Source organism: Chelonoidis abingdonii, chromosome 8, assembly GCF_003597395.2.
Source record: "Chelonoidis abingdonii isolate Lonesome George chromosome 8, CheloAbing_2.0, whole genome shotgun sequence".
Lineage (NCBI taxonomy): Eukaryota > Metazoa > Chordata > Testudines > Testudinidae > Chelonoidis > Chelonoidis abingdonii.
Window position 1 is genome coordinate 81,919,199 of NC_133776.1, and position 20,798 is coordinate 81,939,996.

The 20,798-nt window shown below is 43.8% G+C and overlaps 1 protein-coding gene across 1 annotated transcript in view; it reads right to left on the reverse strand.

The window, feature by feature from the left end:
- The window catches only part of AR (androgen receptor), a 115,046-nt gene that overhangs the window by 45,448 nt on the left and 48,800 nt on the right, over window positions 1-20,798 (reverse strand). The window contains exon 2 of the mRNA XM_032764048.2: window positions 6,766-6,917. Coding sequence (XP_032619939.1) covers window positions 6,766-6,917 — 152 coding nt within the window. The remainder of the gene's footprint in view (window positions 1-6,765; window positions 6,918-20,798) is intronic.

Below are 20,798 nucleotides of genomic sequence, written 5' to 3' on the forward strand. Positions count from 1 at the left end.
GCTGCTCACCTCCTCCCCATACTGTGTTGCCCAGGACAGCAGTGTAGGAGCTGACCTTGTCTGTGAAGACCGAAGCAAAAAAAGCATCGAGTACTTCAGCTTTTTCCACATCATCTGTCACTACGTTGCCTCCCTCATTCATGAAGGACCCCACACTTTCCCTGACCTTTTTCTTGTTGCTAACATACCTGTAGAAACCCTTCTTGTTACCCTTCACATCCTTTCCTAGCTGCAATTCCAGTTGTGTTTTGGCCTCCCTTATTGCACCCCTGCATGCTCGAGCAATATTATACTCCTCCCTAGTCATCTGACCAAGTTTCCACTTCTTGTAAGCTCCTTTTTGAGTTTAAGCTCACTGAAGATTTCACTCTTAAGTCAAGCTGGTTGCCTGCCATATTTGCTATTCTTTCTGCACATTGAGGACTCCAGTGGCACATTAAAGATTAACAGATTAGTCAAATCTGTTACTCTTTAAGGTGCCATCATACTCCTTGTTGTTTTTGTGGATACAGACTAACACAGCTACCTCTCTGATACTTTCTGCACACCGGGATGGTTTGTTCCTATGCTCTCAACAAGGCTTCTTTAAAATACAGCCAGCGTTCCTGGACTCGTTTCCCCCCTCATATTAGCATCCCAGGGGGATCCTGCCCATCAGTTCCCTAAGGGAGTCAAAGTCTGCTTTTCTGAAGTCCTGGGTCCATATTTTGCTACTCTCCTTTCTTCCTTTTGTGAGGGTCCTGAACTCAACCATCTCATGGTCACTGCTGTTCACGTGTGGCCTCATGCAGGTGAGTCACTGCATTGTAGCTCCCATGCTGGACTATGGCTGGACTACTGATGAGCTGTTTGACACCCCACCCGGGAGTTGGTTACTTTCCTTGCTGTTGCCTCTGGGGAGCTAATATCTGGCTGATTCCCCCAACTTACAGCATGTTTTAGTGACAACCATACAACACAATTCTCATAACTCATGACATACACATATGGATAGAGAAATGACTTTCAGCAGATCATAAACCTTCCCCTGACACCTTACAAGACATGCTTTATATGTAAGATCACAATTATGTGAAAATGAGGAATATGGGGGTTACACTACGCTCCCCCAAGGTATAGAAGGTCACAGGAGCGCCAAGAAAAGTCATGGAAAATAAACTGCTTTTACCTGCCTGCCAGAAAAATCATCAAGCCAGGATGGATCGGGCACACCGCCTGAGTCCAGAAATGGGGGTCAGCGGCCTGCAGTGCACTGTCATCCTAGTCTCAGCAGCAGGGAGGGGGCCAAAAGGGCCACACACTGACCCTGAAGGGAATCTGCCAAAATGTTAACTCACTCTCTTGCTGCATTCACTTTTCCATTAGCCCTCTCTGCACCATGAGAGTGCTCTGAGGAAAGGATCCAGAGGCAACTTCAGGCAGTGAACTTCCTGGCAGTGTGGCTTCAGTGCTCTTCTGCTTGGGAACATTGGGGGCAGAGGGCCCCAGAACTGCCTCAGATGGCCCCAAAGCTTTCATGAGATCTCAGGGGATCTGCAGGTTTTGGGAGCTGAACACAGCAGGAGATGGAAGGGATCAAAATAGAAAAGAACCTGACAGATCCCTCCACATGCACACACGGCTCCTTTGTCGATTCTTCTGTGAGAAGGAACAATCAGGACCATGAATCTTCTCTCAAAATTAGATGACTTTTAAAATAACATGCTATTCAGATCCCTACCCCTGACAAGGTGCAAAAATGCTGCTGTGAATGCCAAAGATCTGCAGCCCTTACTCATTGCCTGAATCTGCTTTGGTAACGTAAAATCAAAGCATAAAAAAAAATCACTTAGATGGAAGAGTTTCTTGTTTTTTATCTCTCTGTATATTGCAGAGGGATTGAAAGCAAGAATGATTATTCTTTTTCTTTGGAAGCAGAGAACATGCCTGGTGGAACAGTTACAGCATAACCTTCCACCAGGAGAGAGAAAAAATAAAAACTGGCCTGTCTGGATGCAGAATGGGACCATATTCTGAGCAAAAGAAACGCCAGCTTTGATTAAAAAAATAAATTAATTCCAGCCCGTCCCACTTGCAGTGAGAAATCCCACGTCAGGGCTGAAGAATCCGTGCACGCAAGTTTTGGAACCAGCCTGTATTTAACCTGGCCCTACGTGTGCCTTAGAAGGTTATAAATCCAGACAGCTGATGGGCTAGTGAGGAAGAAAGATTTATGCCTTTTTGCCACTGTTCCAGCATTTTGTGGTCAAGATTGCAAGCCCTGTTGGAAAGAGTTAGTCATGGTTTTTATTAAGAGGAGAGCGAGCTTCTTTCCTTGAAGCACAAAGTACTGCACAGACCAACTAGCCCTCTTTATAAAGGAGTGACAGACCCAAGGTATTGATTATCATTCTTTGGAAAAACATCTTTTACCCTTCTGTCTCTCCCAGTGCAATGTATTTCTATGAAGTTTCCTGCCCCAACACCCCTGTTTTGAAATACTTGCAGCTATGTACAATAGCTAATTGATTTCCAGATGAGGGCCAAAGATGTATCTAGACATATAGGTACCCTCCACCCCCAAATAGCTTGAATGTGCTGATCTTCACAGCACACTAAACAACCCATTTCTTCTCCCTAGCTTTTGGAGAGAGAGGAGTTTGCTGTAAGCTGCTGGTATGAATCTGTGGTAAAGGGAGTGTTTTTCTGGTTTGGGAAAGCTGCTGTGTTTGGTTTTGTTGGTCTGTATTTTTAGAGTACACCAAAAGGAACCTGCCTAGAGCTTTTCAGATAGTCCTAAAAAAAATGCCTCTAGAAATCTAAAGAAGTAAAAATGTATTGGAGGATGGGGAATCCCAGCTTTCAAGTTTACATCTGTGCAAGAAGCAAAGGGACTGTCCATGGAAAATTACCCAAAGAGAGTATGAAAACTGTTACAAATATGGAATCAAGGGTAGAAAGTGGTAAGAACCCTCACTTACCACCCCCTTCCCAAAATAAAGACACCTCAGGCTATATCCATGCCCTACAAGGTAAAGCAAGAACACAAAGTTCTCCTCTTGGTTCAATTATTTGTTAAATAAAATGCAGTACTGTGTAATTTAGTATAAAAGCCTCAAGGGCTGAGTAGCACAGTGAATTCCTGCCTTACACTTTCACTTCTGATTATCTAGGTTAAAAATCTTGATTTAGGTGACCTAAATTGCCTTCCACTAGTTCCTATGTAACACACCCTCAAATCACTGTCTAGTTGGAAAATCACCTCTCACACACAAGTAGGAGAGCAGTGAATGTTGCAACATGTATAAACAAAGCCATGCAGAAGCCCTAGTCAAAGATGTCAAAGATAGCAGAAGCAAACAGCATTAGGTTAGTGCACCCACCTCCGGGCTTTTCTAGCCCTCTGGTCTCTCCGTTTGACCAATCAAAATCAACAGGGATTATTTGCCTTCACCTGCACTTGGTTTCTAATTTCTTCTCTTCCCCATTAAGAGTTTTCATCTGTGTTTCACCTAGATAGCTAAAAACAAAATCCTAATCCAAGCTATTAACTCTGTGGCTGCCAGACCTGCGTTCATTCTCCAGGTAAATGGACCAGGCATTCTTACTAGTGCATGATTCTCTCCAATGTGGGATCTACACCTCTTCCCATTTGTAAAGAGGCAACAAACACCTGCCAATTCTGATCCTCAATGAGAAAAAGCTCCCTATTTTTATGATTGTGTCACAACCATAAATATCTGTCTGGGCTCAAATGTAGCATTTTAAGGAGCCAAGTTCTCTGCTGGTGTAATTGGGTGAAACTCCATTAAGGTCAATGGAGCTGCACCACTTGACACCAGGACAGAACTTTGCCCAAGGTGTCCATATGAGAGAGGAAAGGGGGTATTAGTTACTAACTCCTGGATGTAAAGGGAGCAGGGGGGTTCTAAGGGAAGAGCTTTTAATTCCAGCTGCACTATTAATACTGCAAACAAAGCCTTGTCCTGCAAAACTAAATGGATCAGAATCTGATACTGCAAAAGAAAATTTTCATTTATACTCTCACCCTTTACACAGAGAGACAACACTGCTTGGGAGCTGAAAATAGAACAACATACCAATGAGGTTTTCCAGTTGGAGACCATTGCCCTTCCCCTCTCCCCTGTCTTGCAATTTAGTGCATCAGCCAAACATGTTTTATTCTAATTACGCTGTCAAGGGAAAGGAAAGAACCTGATGCATGAAAAATTATGACCTTATGTCACATGATCCTAATTTATAAATAAAACAATAAAATACTGCTGACACTCCACACACAGCCCAGAACTTGGAACATCAGTAAATCCCTTTTTAAAGGAATCTGTAAATTTACTCCATGAAGGAGATGACAGCACTATATATTGTAAAGCATAGCGCAGATAGGCCAGGGTGTCGGCTTTCTCACTCCTGACGTGCAGCACCCCCTGTTATTCCAGTCCTGGGTTCCCCAATCAGCTCTGCCAACGTAACTCAATGCCAGTTACAACACCCCTGCTATTTCAGTCCTGACTCTGGAACACATGTCCAATCGTGCAAACTTGCATGATGGCTTTGCTACAAGGATGCCTGGAGGTTAAACTGAGAAAGCCCTTGGATCTGAATGAGGGTGAAACAAATAGATTGGGAGGCACTCCAGGAAGCAAGGTCAGTCACCTTTCATTATGTCCGAGATGCTGAATGGGGACAGTATCCGTTAACAGATCATTTTAGTTCCCTTTTACTTGAGTTACTCAAATGTTCTGTCAAATAATGATCCAGATAAATTTCAAATAAAATATCCAGATGTTAGTTATACCTGACGGTAAGAAAAAAACTTCTGTTTTGCGTTGAAATGTTAAACTAGGAGTTGCCAACCTGAGCCTGAGAAGGAGCCAAAATTTACCAATGTACATTGCCAAAGAGCCACAGGAATACATCAGCAGCCCCTATTAGCTCCCAGCACCTCCCACCCACCAGCAGCCCCATCGATCAGTGCCTCCCTCTCCCTCCCTGCGACTCCAAATCAGCTGTTTTGTGGAGTGTAGGAGGCTCTGGGGGGGAGGAGCGAGGGCATGGCAGGCTCAGGGGAGGGGGTGGGAAGGGGTGGAGTGGGAGCAGGGCCTGTGGCAGAGCCAAGGGTTGAGCAGTGAGCACCCCCAGGCACATTGGAAAGTTGAGCCTGTAGCTCCAGCCCCGGAATCAGTGCCTATACAAGAAGGTGCAGATTAACTTCTGAAGAGCTGCATGTGACTCTGGAGTCACAGGCTGGCCACCCCTTGTTAAACTATTACGTACCATACTACTGATTTGTTCATTTTTGTTACATACCCCATTAGAAAGGCGCCTATCACAAAGCAACTCAGCAATACAAAATCAACCAGAAAGGATCAAGCAGCCCAAATACCCAGGCATATCGAAATGGGGATCAACAGACTCCAGATCCCACTCCTCACTCTGTAATTACTCACTGTTTGACATTGGCAAGTAGGTTAAGCACCCAATGCTTCAGTTTCCCCTTCTGTCACACAGGAAAATGGGACCTGCCCAGCTTTGTTACAGCAGAGCTTGTCCAATGATTTCAAACTCTCCTAATTAACGAATTATTCACCAGTTGGTGATGGGACAAATTCTGAATGATGTATCTGAAAAATCAGACCAGATCCTTAGCTGGTGTAAATCAACACAGCTCCATGGACTTCAATAGATCTGTGCCAATTTACATCACCTAAGGATCTGACCCATTGCATTTGACCATGTAGACAGCTAGTGGAACAGTGAAAAAAATGTATATGAAGCTGATTTATTCCACAATTTGTGCCCCCAAATGTCAAATATGCAATGTGAAAATACTATATGACCAGCTGTAGTACACGAGTTTGGAGATCCTTGACTGAAAGGTAGCAGATGGTATGGCCTCGCACAGCAGTGAAGTAAATGGAGTTATTTCTGACGTGCACCGTGTGAGAGGAGAATCAGATTCTGTAATTGCACAGATTGTTCATTGTGATTATTCTATGAGGGTGAAGGTGATGGGCTGGTTGGTATAACTGGGCCTGGGTTAGGAGTGGCAGGTGGGATGAGTTTCCATCCGTGTGTTGTAAAGAATTAACTGAACTATCAGAGCACTATCCACAACCTAAACTGCTCTTTCTTTCCCCAGTCCACCTAACTATAACATTGGGGAAGGCCTACACTAGAAGCGCTACATCTACTAGTGTTTTGGGCACCATGGAAACACTATCATTCTCAGGGTGTTAATGGGACAGTCATGAGGGAACATATTGCTGGAGGGGATACTAAGAAATGGGAAACAGGAAAGGGAATAGAGGGAAAATACTGGATTCTGATATTTGGATTTTAGACCACAGATGGGTGGATGGGAATATGGTGATGCCTAGGCAGTGTGTAAATGTCAGATGGGCGAGGGAGAACAAACTGACTCTGTTCCTTAGCCCACTTCCAGCAGCACGTGTCAGAGAGGACGCTGGGCTAGCCTAGGCTCTCGTTATTGGTATTTTTTTCTGTAACTGGTTTGTAATGTGGAATGACAAACATACAGTAAGGAAACCAATTTTCTTTTCTGAGTTAAGGAATTCAGGGTCCCTCAGCGTTCTCTGCCCATCTCTCAGGTCTCTGCTTCCCTCTGCACCACAAGCTCCTCAGAGCCAGCAGGGAAGCTCAACTTCCTAAGAAGGTAGGAATGTCCTCCTCAGACATTTAACGATGCTGCAAATGCCCATGGACATGAGAGAATGTGTTTAGTGAGTGAAGTACAAGGTGAATTACCTTCAGCTGCCCTTTTGAAGAAGACTTTGCAGCTGCCGCAAGTGAGAGCTCCGTAGTGGCATCCAGAAGCTTCATCGCCGCAAATCAGGCAAGTCTTCTGAGGTGGAAAGTAATAGTCAATGGGCAAAACGTGGTCCCTGCCAGCCTCCAGCCTTCAGGGATAAAAGAGAAAGGGAGCAAGATAAAGAGAGTCAACAAACATGGTCTAGGTGAGCTGTGGGTGAGCTCAGCATGCACTGCTTGGGAGACTGTTCACTTCAAAACACTAGACTCAAGAAACAGGAGGGGTCACACCTATGAAGACGGGAAGCTATAGAGCTGAGGCTTCACTCTGACAACAAACTAGTTTCATGCTAGTGTCACCCTGCTGACTTTGGCGGGGTGATTACTCTTATAGTATGAGTGATAGCAGCATCAGGCCCAGGGCTCATACTCAGTCCTGTCGTGCTGAGGGCTTCCGGGGATTAGATCTGTAAGGTGCCTCTTTGGAACAGGCCATTGTACAGCCAATTTAGCTGGCAGGACGCAAGCCCAAATGTGGTATAGCACTGCAAACACCCTGCATTTTAGGTTGGCTATTTGGGCCAAATCCATCAAAATCAGTGCTATTTCGCTGAGGATTAATTTGGCCCTTTGATTTTTAATCTGAACAATTTAATTTTTGCAATACCATCAAGCCTCTTGCAGGCGGCTCCTCTCCTCTCTCTTTCTCCCTGCTAGGTTTGGAACACATCTCTCTATGAAGGCCCAGTGGCAGCTGCATAGACCTTCTTTCAGCTAAGGATGGGCAGACAGGACTCCTTCCATCACTGATCCAGTGCAGATGGAGAAGCCCCTGTTAAAAACAGGAGGCACTTGCTCCCCTCACACCAGGTTTGAGAGTGCTGTCTCTGCAGTGCTCCCTGTATCTACTGGCCTACAGAGACAAAGTTCAGATCCAAACATAAACCCTGTGATCTCCCATGCAGTAACAATCAGGACTAATAGCTAGAACCGAGCCAGGGACCATCTTCATTTTCTGTCTTTGTACAGTGCCTAAGGCAAGGGGGGTCCTGTTCTGTGAATGGGGCTCCTACACACTAGGCAATGCAAATCATAAGTCATAATCATATTTTATGAAATAGTGAAGTTTCCATTGATACCCCAAGAGTTGCAAACATCCACGCCACTGAACCAATACCTTAAATGGAACGATTTGGCTCCATAACTCTCTTCAGTCATGTCTCAAAAACATAGTCCAAGAGGGGAGTGGATAGCTCAGTGACCAGCAATGGGCTATAAAGTATTTCATTACAAGGTCACTGGTATCAAAAGTGATCAAAGTTCATTGCGGAGTCAATCTAATTCCTCGCAGGCATAACAAAACACACCCCAAAAACTCAGCTACAATCACCACCATTGGCTATTCAGCTGACAGGCCAAAGACTGAACTTCTTTCTTAGACCTAGAGATGGCTCCACCTGTCAGGGCTAAGATCCCTGTCACAGAGGGAGAGAGAATGATGCTGCTGCTGCACTCCATGTGTATGGTACCCCCTTGGTAGAGAGAGGACTTCAGTCACCAGAGCTGTCAACCCAGCACTCAAATCCCTCTCAAACAAGCCCCCGCGACCCTCACTGCATAAAGAAAACAGCAGGGTGTGAAGCCCTGCCACAGCACTTCCCTTTGGTGAGCCAGCCACCATTACAACGGCCAGTGAAACAGCAGGACTTGATTATGCACAGAAGTGCTGTGCTGACTGGTAAAACACTCAGGCTGACAGAAGGAATTCTTTTAAACAAGTCTATCAACTAATGTAAAACTGTCCAACAGGCTGTGGGGATAGGCCCCTCTCCCCACCCCCACTGAATTAGATATTTCACCTAAACCTTCCCTCCTTCAAAGGAGCACTCTCTCACATCCCCAGTGCAGCCCTGAGGACAATATCTTTCCTTCCCCCACCCCAAAATCTCTATCCCATTTGGAATGCATGACCACCTTCAAGATGTTGTGACTGGCCAGAAAGTTCTTTGCAGTCCAGCCCACCAGTAATACTTATTAAACATCCAAGGGGATTGCACATTCCCACCCCATGCTTGCTTAGCATTGTTATCAGCTGTCAGCCCAGTGAGCAGGAGACAGGGCTGGTGAATCAAACCTGGGTTTGTAACACGCTAATACAGAGCAGGGACTGGGACAGAGCATGGGCGTGCACTAGGATGATGCAGTAACCCCCTTGTTTGTTTGCTCCAACTGCCAGTTCTGTCAAAATCATTTTGGACTGTCATTTCTTTAGGGCAGGAGTCATGTCATTGCTCAATTTGGGCCAGATTCTGCTGGCCCCAACTGAGTGCAATGCATAACAGCCTTCCCCTATTCACTGTACAGCCCACATAAGTGCCAACCCGAAAGCAAGAACTAAGGTGGCATGGAGGAGTGGGCAGGAGGTGAAGTAATAGCTCAATCTCCTCCCAATGCACTGGCCAGCAGAGCCAGTTGGCTGTGTGGAGTGAGGGGAGCAGTCTGCACCCCGCATAAAGATGTGGTAGTAGATGAGCTGCCTCTGTGTGCCAGAGGGAGCTCTGGAAAGCATATTATCTCCCACAAGCCAGAATGCCTCCTGCTTCCTCAGGGTAGCTCTGCACCTCACCCCATCATGGGCTATATCCAAATGGCACAATGTACAAATATCAAATTTCATTCAGAATAACAATACACCATGAAGTGCATGTTTTTCTTCTTATCTAACCACTTAACTGTCATCTTACACCTATTAATCTACAATTCAGAGACTTTTCTCTGACATGAAAATTTAAGCCTTTAACCTGTCCTCTGATATACACTGTGTGCGGCTGTGTAACTCACTAAATCATATATGTTCAGCAGCTGATTTTCAAGAAGACATGGCACGAAGACAGTGTATCAGAGTTACCAGATAATGGATGTACTGGCAGTGACATTGGGAAGTTATCTATCATATTTTATTGTTAGTTATTACTTATGATTTGTTTGCAGTAACACCTACAGAGTGCTAGGCAAATAATGCTTAATATCACGTAATATGGAAAGGGACGCTAACATCTGTTTGGCTCAAATTTTAACCTGCCTTTTCTTCTATCCATTTGCAAAATCCATATAACCTCTAGATCTAGCTTAACCCTGCACATACTTTAATAAATGTGCTACTGAAAATCAAACTAGGAGTGAGCAACCCTTCGATAACAATCCTGCAATCCTTACTGGGTTGAATAACCGTTACACACAGGAAGAAATGTTGCAGGATTGCACTCTTAATGTGAATAAATGATGGAGAAAACCAAACAAAATTACCAAGGAAACAGATGACAGTTTCAAGCTTCCAGGGAGCTGATTACAAACAATGAGGAAAATGTTCTGAAAACTCCCTCGAGTTTCCTATTTTCACTGTCCAGTGCTCCTGTCACTTACACAGACCTCAGAGGATAGTGACGCTTCCTAGTGGTTCCCCCTAGTCCCATCCACAACTGTAATCTATCATGGATTCAGTCTATATTTATCTGTCATTGGACTGGTTCCCATTAGCCTTTGCCCAGTGTGCCTGTGTGCTCTGCAGTATCATAGGCATTTCTGCACTTTGGCATATGATTCAAAAGGAAGCCTGGCATTCAGGAAGAGCTGCCTGTGAAAATAAGGCTTAATTAAACAAATGCACATGCATTATTTGCAGGTCCCAGTTCCCAATTTTTCCCACTTGAGTTCCAGCTCTTTATTATTTCATAATGGATTTATATTTTTGCTACTCCAAACTGATAGCACTGTCACATGAAACAGGAGTGCTGTTTGTTGTAACTTTCTTTATGAAAGTTTCACAATTAATTAGGCAAAGCAGGTTATTAAAAGCTTCTTTAAAATGCAGGGCTGAGATCCTGCATCCCTAGTCCCATGAGTAACCCCAGTGAGACTTCTCACATGAGTAAGGGCTGCAGGGTCAAACTCTTAGGCCTTGTCTACATAGGAAAGTTTTACTAGATGTACCAATGTAGTCGTACCCCTAGACTTCCCTTATTCTGGACACACTTACTCTGGTATGAGTGGTTTTTTTTAGTTTAGCTTAACCCCTTCCTTCTCAAGAGACGTAAGCTCAACTGAAAAAAGGCCACTCTTATACCAGAAGAAGAGTGTCCACTTCGGGTCAGTATAACTATATTGGTTTAAATTCACAATTAGATTATACCGACAAAACTTTCCCACGTAGAAAAGGCTTTGTATTCTGTGAACGTAGGGTCAAAAATTTAAAAAGAATGTTTACTATCAGCCACAAAACAGACTTTCCTTAAAGGACAGTATCAGTGCAGTCTGCCTTTCAACTAGCTTAGGGCCAGATTTTCAGAAGCATGCAAACATTTTTTAAAGTTTCACCCTTAAAGATAGAAGATAAAATCCTGGACTTATTGAAGTGAATGGGAGTTTGCTGTTCACTTCAATGGGGGCAGGATTTCACCTAATAGCTCAAAGGTCTAATTCTGCATTCACTTGCACTATTGTAAACCAGGGACACCACCAGTGAAGTCAATGGAGTTAGAGGGTGTAAGTGAGATGGGAATCAGGCTTAGCTTTGTCTCTGCATTTATCTACCTGATCTAGCTATCAGCTACATCATTCAGCAATGTTCTCACCTTTATGCCCCTCACCCCATAACTATACAGAGTCCTCCCGAGCTGCAGCTGAAGATCAAGACCAACAATTTAATTCTACAGTCCAAAGGTTAACTGAATTTTGGGAGCAATTTTCTCTTCTTTTTAATTAGATGTGGTGATCAAAATAAAGGCCAAGTTACACTGGAAGTTTCCTTTAGAGAAAAGTTTGAGTCTAAACTGGCTATCCATGTCCTTTTTATTAAAGAATAAGGAGCCACACTTCTGGGGAATATTCCATTGTGCAGTCACAGAACACTGATGATCTCAATTTACAAGGCTGTAAATTTATGTTCTCTTTTATTTGACAGGTAGATTAAATGGAATGAGATATATGCTTACTGCAATATAACTGCTATATATTATGCATGTGCTAATGCTATACACATTTTGTTACATTGTCCTCTCGTCCTTTCCCAACTTGTCTGTTTTTTCCACCCTTTGCATCCCAGCTGTTATAGGGATGGTGAACCCCCCTGGTGCATGGATTGTCTTCTTTGGAGCATGTCTGTACAGCACCTAGCACACGGCACCTGTCCTCAACTGAGGTCCCTAGATACTACTGTAACACAGGTGGCACAAAAATAACAGTTTTGCAGCAAATGTCCTCACACTGCAGGACTTGCTGCTGTCCTAGACACACCACCCATTTCTCTTTTAATGGTCTGCCATGTTTTTCTTTCCATTGGATAGAGTCTGAAATCTGAAAATTACTTAATTTATCCTTTTCCACATGGCAAATCAAGTTCTTCCTCCCCTTATCCTATCTATTTATTATGGAAAAGAAGTAAATATGCCTCCTTGTTGTTTACCTCTCCATTTCTGCAGCAGCTGTTTTGGTGATATCAGCACGAATGTGCAATCCTGGAACGAGCAATTTTTGTAGCTTAATTGCTTAAAGCTTCAAGGCAAGATAATCATTAAAGCTGGTCAGGCACAACACTGACATGGAAGATTTTAAAATAATTCTCAGCAACAGATTCGTGTGTCCATGTATGTGCACGTGTGTGTGCACATGCAGCTGGGTATCTCTATCGATAGGAGAGCCTTCATCCAGTCTCTAATTTTGCACACCCAGTTTTGCACAATAACTAGCATTTAGATGCTTAACCACTTGATTTGAGGGCACAAACAGATAGTTGGATTTCCAACAGTAGATACAAAAGTAGAGATCTTGGGTAGTAAGGCCCACTGGACCAAATTCATCCCTGGTGTAACACCACTAACTTCAATGAATGTATATCATGGAAGAATTTGGCCCCTGTTGCTCCTCCATTTGTTTAAACATCAGTGCAGCGTTATTGCGATCAGATCTGCAAAGCCAACAGAGCTTCAAAAGATTATGTCCTGCATCATCAACCAAACTGCTAACCAAGTTCCTGTCCCAGGATCTTTATTGCTGGAAGCCATTGTCAATGATGGATGAAGCAGAATGAATGCTACTTAATTTGATCTTAGAGGGAGAGCAGTTGTTTTTTATTTTTACTTGTAAGATTAAGATATTATAAAATGTACATGAATAAGTTAGTGAGACCGAACTAGGATAACAACATGCTGCTGTGGAAGAGTTACTTTATACAGCAGTGCTACAGAAAGTGGGTCTAACTGTGAGCCTAACATCAATGAGTGCCTAGTACAGAAATGAGGCTGGCAAACTATCAGGACATATTTAAATCTATAACTCCATGGCAAAGGTGGAAATTAGTTTCGTGCCTGCCAGCTGGGGCCAGACCCTAGAATAGGCTTAACTCACCTGCCAAGACCACATCTAATGTCTAGGCAAGGTGCATGTGCCTTTCTTGCACATGAGCAAATAGAACATTCAGATTACTGCAACCAATGCTTTGAACAGGCTCTTGTGGTATGTAGGTAGCAATTATTCTAGTTGTGCCAAAAGGGAGCCTCACCTTCTTGGCACCTTGGGATGGAAGGCAATGTGGTGAGCCTAGATATGCTAGAAGTTGTTCTAAGTCGACCCTACCACTAGTAAGATCATGAATAACCAACAGCAGTTGTAGTTCCTAAATCTCTGAACAGAAGGAATTGGCAAGCAGCAAGCACATGCTGTGTTACTTAAGACTCGTCCTCTATATAAATAGGCATTTCCAGTTCTTTTTAAAGTCCTCTGGTCTCACCCACTGCACACTGCTGTCCTCCTCCAGGTATAAACAAAGAGCTTCTAGCTGTGGACTCTAAAGCACACAACTGGAGTTTGAAAAAATGTGTGGCAAATGTCACAGTAACTTGCTAATTCAAAGAATGAAGATAGCGCCGTGCAAGCAGACACAACTTGTGTAGTAATGACGTGGGACAGAGATTCCAGACTCAGTTCATGACTAGAAGGCCAAGGTCAGAACTGCTCACAAGGGAGCAAAACAGCTTTCAGAGGGGAGATAAAAAAACAGCCTCTCTTGCTTCTTGGCACAGGAAGAGGACTTTTAGTATCATGCTGGCAGGGCACTGTAGGAAGAATAATACATCAAGCCATAGCTCAATCAGCATACAGATAACTTCCTCGATTGAGAGCTATTTATCCTTCATAGTAAGCATCTGTTTATCAACAGTTAATTTCTCCAAATAGCCCGACTTTTATAGCACACCCAAAAAGCCGGGCACAGCCATAGACGAGAACATTCTACCCCTCTGCCACTGCTCACACTAAACTTTCCACTTGAGTAATAAAACTTATATCCTTTTCAAGAGGAACCAAGGCACTAAGCTCTGCAATTCATCTTATGCAACGTCAAAACTCCTCATATGCTGTTTCTCCTGCAATGCTCAGGATCTTGTGATAATTAAGAGGGAGCAGGAAATAGCAGGTTTGCTTCCCTTCCATATCTGTGCGGCTCCTGCAGACCATTCCTTATCAGAAAGTGTCTCATGACTGTTTTATTGCTAGTAATTCGATCACTAAGCATCCCAGCATGCTAATCAGACACTATACACATCAGTAACATGGTCTATGCCCTCTATGATTCAGTGATAATCAACTGAACAAACCTTCCAGACCACCACATTTGGCAAAGTGGCCTAATCCTCCACTACAGCTGACACCACCAATACCAGTCCAGGGATCTTAAATGAGAAGTAATAAACTTGTGCTGATTCTCCCATTATTTCATCAGCCAAGCATTCTAACTGCAGTGTAATATTACTTAAAAGTGCCTGCTGAAAGATTAAACCATTCTGGATGACAGCGATCATGTCATTGGAAAAGAACAATGAGCCAGATTCTTGCCTGTGCCAAGTCTATCGTGGGCACAGCTGAGCTGGTTATGACTGCACGTTTCAGGGGTGCTCTCCACCAGCTGTTTATGACCCCCATTGGGCTGTTTACCAGCCAGGGATCATCAGAGTGCAGTAGCACATTAGTCACATACCTTCTTGCCCCAACATGCCGAGAGAGATTTGGCTGCTTTTCAGGCCAGTTCCACTGCCACTTCTGAAAATCTGGCTGATTGTTTTGGATTAGCAACCAAGCCATGAACTGAAAATGCACTTATTCTCGAAGTGAGAGGAGATAGCACTCCTGCCCCAGCTTAAGTACTGCTGTGTGTGAGTTACCATGATGTGGTCACTGGTAGTAAACATTGGTTCTAAAATGGTACCCGCCGTACATTACACTTTAAATAAATAGTACTTGAATAAGCAATGTCATGTCAGTGAAAGTGCAAGGCTCGTGCATGGATAAGGCAAGGCATGCAAGGATTTATGATTCGAGTCAAAATGCAAGGAACATGCCTAGCTTGAATACTCTTGCCTATTCCATGTACTTCAAGCATGAATGATCCAGGCACTTTTGTACATTGATATTTGATTGACATTAATTGAGTCCTTAATTTGTTGTCATTGTCTGAGCTGCATTGATTTAAATTCCAAGTTTTGCCTAGGATCTTCAAAGCATCCCATTCTTTAAACTGCTTTGAGTAGTTTAATCTGTAAACACACAGTCTTGAACACTGACTTTTGTTTCCCTTTTCTAAATAGCCTTGAGTTTGTTTCCAGACTGACCATCTCTTGTTTTTATGTGTGGCTACTGGGGTGGAAGTGGAAGACAGCATTCCTGTGAGAGCAATAAGTTTGGCGAACAATAGGTGCATGTCTGTGGTAAACACAAAACAGAACTTGGTCTTCATTTTGATATTAATAAACATTAGTACGATACTAAGGAAGTTCCAAACTGCTCTGGCAAGAAGACAGAGGGCAAACAGATCCAGCACAACTTCCTAATGAAGGTCTTCTAAGTCAGTGGGCCTCAAACTAGGGCTGCCGCTTGTTCAGGAAAAGCCCCTCGTGGGCCGGGCCGGTTTATTTACCTGCTGCATCCTCAGGTTTGGCTGATCGTGGCTCCCACTGGCCGCAGTTTGGTGCTTCAGGCCAATGGGGGCTGTGGGAAGCAGCACAAGATGAGGGATGTGATGGCTGCCCTTCCTGCAGCCCCCATTGGCCTGGAGCGGTGAACCGTGGCCAGTGGGAGCCGCAGTCAGCCGAACCTGAGGATGCGGCAGGTAAACAAATGGGCCCGTCCTGCTAGGGGCTTTCCCTGAACAAGCGGCGGCCCTAGTTTGAGGACCACTGTTCTAAGTAACAGTGGAAGCATCAGGTTTTGCAGCTGATATGGCAGTCATTTCTACAGATGGCACACATTCCTATCACTGGATTCAGAACCCCCCTCCTTACCTGGTTTGGTCTTGTATCTTTCTAACGCACTCTGTAGGAAGTACTGGCATACATCCATTATCAAACACTCTAAATCAAGTATTGCTTTTACCCTTAACACTCCACTTACAAACATTTGGCCATTTATTATCCAACCTGTACCGGATCCCAGTCACTTCTAAGAACCTATCTACAGTACAAGACCTGTGCTAGTTCATGGCTATCTGCCACGAGTAAGGGCATCTGATGTTATAACACGTTCTGTTTTCATCGCTGGGTGTGGATGGGAAATCAAGGTTCTGCAGTCATGCTTGGAAAGAACAATTTAGCTTAGAACGCCACCTAAACGTCTGTGTCATGGTGTGTCCACCCCACACAGGATTGCAAGGGGTTAAGATGGTCAGGATGGCCAATTAATTCCCCAGGCTGCACCGGGAGGAGGAGCCAGGGAGCAGAGAACTAACTGATCGTAAGTAGGCTCAGCTGTGCAAGAACAGGTGGGGCCTGTAAAGCCAGGAAGGTGGCTACAGACAGGAGGATGCAAGAAGGCAGGGAAGTAAGCTGCAGCTACTCCCTGAGTGGAGGGAGTTGGGAGGCTGGCACACCCAGAGAGAAGGGAAACCAGATATGTAGAAAGAAGCCCAGGGAAACAGCAACAAGGAGCAGGACCATGCAGAGACTTTGGCTGCTTGTTATAGGGTCCCGGGGCTGGAACCCGTTGTAGAGGGTGGGCCTGGGTTCCCCTACCAGCCACTGGAAAGTAGCAAGAATGTTGGAGATGCCAGCCAGCCAGCAGGAACTGAATTCCCTGGAAGGGGAGGACTTTAGCGACCTGGCTGGAGGGCCTAGCCATGGAAGAGGAGACTCCAGCCCCGGGAACAAGAGGGGCTGCAGGGTAAGATGACATGGTGAAGACACCAGAGGGGAAGTGCAATGTCTCACAGAGCTAATTCCCAGGACGGCCAGCAGGAGGTGCTGCTAGCAGTGAGAGAAACATGTGACAGTCTGTGCCACTCCCCTTTTTGGACTGTCTTTGCACATGTATACAGAGACATTCTCAAAATGCTTCCTAGACCAGGGAGCCCTTTCCTGAAATATACCTTGGGAAAATAGACATAATATGTATCAGTAAGCAAACAAATGGGGAACTCGGTGACCTTATTTCAGCTGTAATCAGTAGCCCTTACACTTCCAGCCAACTTTTGCAAGGACTGTGGAGAGGGGAAACAAGGTTAAATGAGTGAAACAATAACAGCGGTCTATAGTTTTTACACTGGAATGGTTGGCTTGGCACATACATACCGCAGGCTTTGCCACATTTGTACAGCCTCTGTGGTGAGTAATGGCTTGCACAGTGCCTGGGGCTTGAGAACAGAAATTGTTGCAAAAACAGCACCCCGTGAGCCAATGGGAGCAGCATCAATAGCTCAGCCAGAGAGGGAAAAGATGAAACACCTGAGTTTGGCTGATATAGAATCCATCCATTAAGAAAGTCAAGCACAAACACATCACCATGTTACTTAAGACTGGAGCTCACCTGATTGCAGAGCATGAGAAAACAAAGCAAATAACAACCGATGCTGACAACCATAAGGCCATCACACCTGCACACTGTGACACCCTGGTGACTTGAAAGTCACCTGGAATCTCCAAGATCAAGACCTTGGGTGGTGTCCTTGGTGCACCACAGAAATGTAACAAGAGTTCTAGCTAGTTCCCAAAGAAACAATCTGTCCTGTGTAACATTTTCTAATTTCATTTAACCTGCACCTTTATCTTCAATTCTATACTCCATTCCCCATGGCAATGAAAGGAAAATGTGACAAAGGAGATCGGAAGTAATGAGATAGTCTTGATCCCTGTGTTCCATGGCCCCAGGAGACACTGCCAAAATGACTGAGGTAGCATTTGCTAAAGATCGCACAAAAAACATTAACTGGATGTTATTTTATTTCACATGCTGCAACAAGTTTGTATTATTGCTTAACAGGATGCTATTCTTATGGTCAGGGAGATAGTTAGTCTCCCCTATTAAATCATTAGGCCTTAATTGAATGCTTTTGAGCAGAAGATATGGGCACCTTGTACAGGTTTTACAAAGGCTATGTTTAAATAGGGGGCTTGATGTGAAACTCTCCAGTGGCAAAGGTTACACAGGCTAGTTAATTCAAAAGCAGTTCCAAAACCTGCATGCAAAGAGACAAATTCTGACTTTTGTTCCATCTCCACAGACCACTGGGGCCAATGGAATTGCAAGGGCATGACTGGGAGCAAGATTTCATCCTATGCCCCAAACATTCTGCAGGATTGCTCTTTTTTCTTTTAAGCAAGTGCATGAGCATGATTTGCTCTCTTCAAGGATATGCATGGTATGCATGGAGCTGAATAGGTGTTACCTGCTTCTTGGTGATAGGGGCCCAGATTTCTACTATTCTTAAACTTATATCTCCCTAAAAACACACACACACTACATTTCGTTAACTTTCAATGCTGTGACCAGCCAGCCTCCCTGATCACACATTGCACAGAAGAAAATTCCACACTGGAAAATGTGCATGAGAGAACTGGGTTTAAGGGAGGAAGAAAGGAGTGCAGAAAATGTGAAGGAAATGCAGTGCTGGAAGTGGAGTTCTGATCTGTACTCCCGAACGATAAGCATGTTACATTTATATAATGAGTGCCTTCCAACTAAATGTGTTATAACACATTTTGCAAACTTTCACTGGCTGGCTGTGCCAATAATTACCTTAATTCTGCTGTGGGGAAGATTTCTGTGACTCGGGCTGATGTGTGTGTGGAAATTACCTTGTGACCAAAGACCAAAGCTTGTCTCTGCACACATATTCCACCTGCATGTAAATATGATTTGTGTTGCTGCTGTATACATATGGTAATACCAATGCCATCCTGGGGCATGGCTTCACCCATAAATTAGTCAAAATGGCCTCTGTTCCTAATAGTGAGAACAAGACATATCAGCTCAGGAAAGTTGTGTTCTGGAACAGCTCCGAATAAACACAGTGACTCATGTTATGTGGCCTAAATTTCCAGGTCTGTAGATGTAGAACAAACAGGAGTGGGTTCCATTCATTGCAGCTCACCAATCTGCTGTAGATGAGTTAGTGCTGGCCCTCTCCCTAATTCCCAGGAAGAATCAAAGAACCATTTTTGCTTTGACATAGATCATACATAAGCAGGGCAACTGCTACACACGTAGAGTGCTTGGTGTGCTTCATGCTGCAGTTGGGACTCTAGGTGATGGGCAAACTTGCACCAGACATGTTCTCTATGTTAATGAAGATATACTTGGCAGAGGAACCCCAGTGGAGCCAAAGAGGAAAAAAAAAAAAACATTGCCAGTAAGGTGAAAGTAAGATTCCAGTTTATGGTGCAGGTATCTGCCAAACCCTGTCCAAGTCATAAGCAGAATCCTGACTGTAGCATCCCGAGTGATCATCTCTACTCTTTGCTGTATCTCATAGTAGAAACTCCACTGATCCAGAGCAATAATTATTATTATTATGGACAATAAACTTCACACATCTGTCTGCTTTAGTTATCTGTAAGATGCTTATCACCATGTGACCTTTTCCATGTAGCAGAAGTACAAAGTAGCATTTAGCATTATAAATGCCATAGGTCAGATCCTCAGCTGGTGTAACTTGGTCTAATCTTATTGACCTCAATGGAGCAAGGCGAATTTGCATCAGCTGAAGAGTGATATAAGTATGTACACAATTCACTTTGCCAACCAGTGAAGTGAAGCCACCTCTTGGGTGAAATGCAGCAGCTGTTTAAGAGAGTAACAGCAATATTACCCAATAGTTCAGAACAAGTGAAAAAAAAGGTGTAAATAGTATACCCAATTTGGAACTGAAGGGGTGAATATGCTAACTCCTTTATTCTTGTAAGGAGCATCATTGACTCTCTTTTTTGCAACACGATATTAATGTGAAAATGATGGAGTCTAGTCAGTTCAATTTGGCATGCTAATACAATACATTAAAGATATCAACCTTGAATGACAATTAGTAGAAAACAGGTGCTCTGAGTTCCATCTTCTGATTAATTGCTGCCAGGTCTGCCAAGGGGAAAAGGGCCCCTACTAAAATTCTAATTGCTATTCACAACCTACATGTAGCAAAAGCAAGGCATATTGTTTTGGAAGAAGCAACAGCTAAATTAGTTATAAATTGTCCTTGTAAAGGCTGACTTTGTTCTTTTGAGGGTTTAACACTCTGTATTTCTCTCCTGAGATCTTCTTTTGATGGATAAATTAAATAGGTTGCAGCACTATGCAGAACACATACTATTTAATGTTTACAAAGCTTTCTCTCTCTCATATGGTCTGAAAAACTAGCACAGGAAAAACCTGCTAGGGTTCTGTAGAAAGAAAGAGACAGAAACTGAAATGACCAGTCATTGCTATCTTCAGCAAAATTATTCCAAACTGTATTTCAGTTTTCAAGGAAGAGGGATAGGTGCTCACAGTCCACTTGGAAGCATACAGACTGACAGATCAACAACCAAGTGTAATGTCAAATACCTTTTAACGCTATGGCATCCCACAAACCTATCCCTTCAAACCAAATCAATTCCAGCCAAAAAGATTCAGTTGTTGGTAAAAACTTTTCAAAAAACAGTTCCTTAAAAAGACAGTCAATTTGAAAAGTTATGTTTCTGTACAAAAAGGTTGCACAACTATAGTTACAATTAACACCC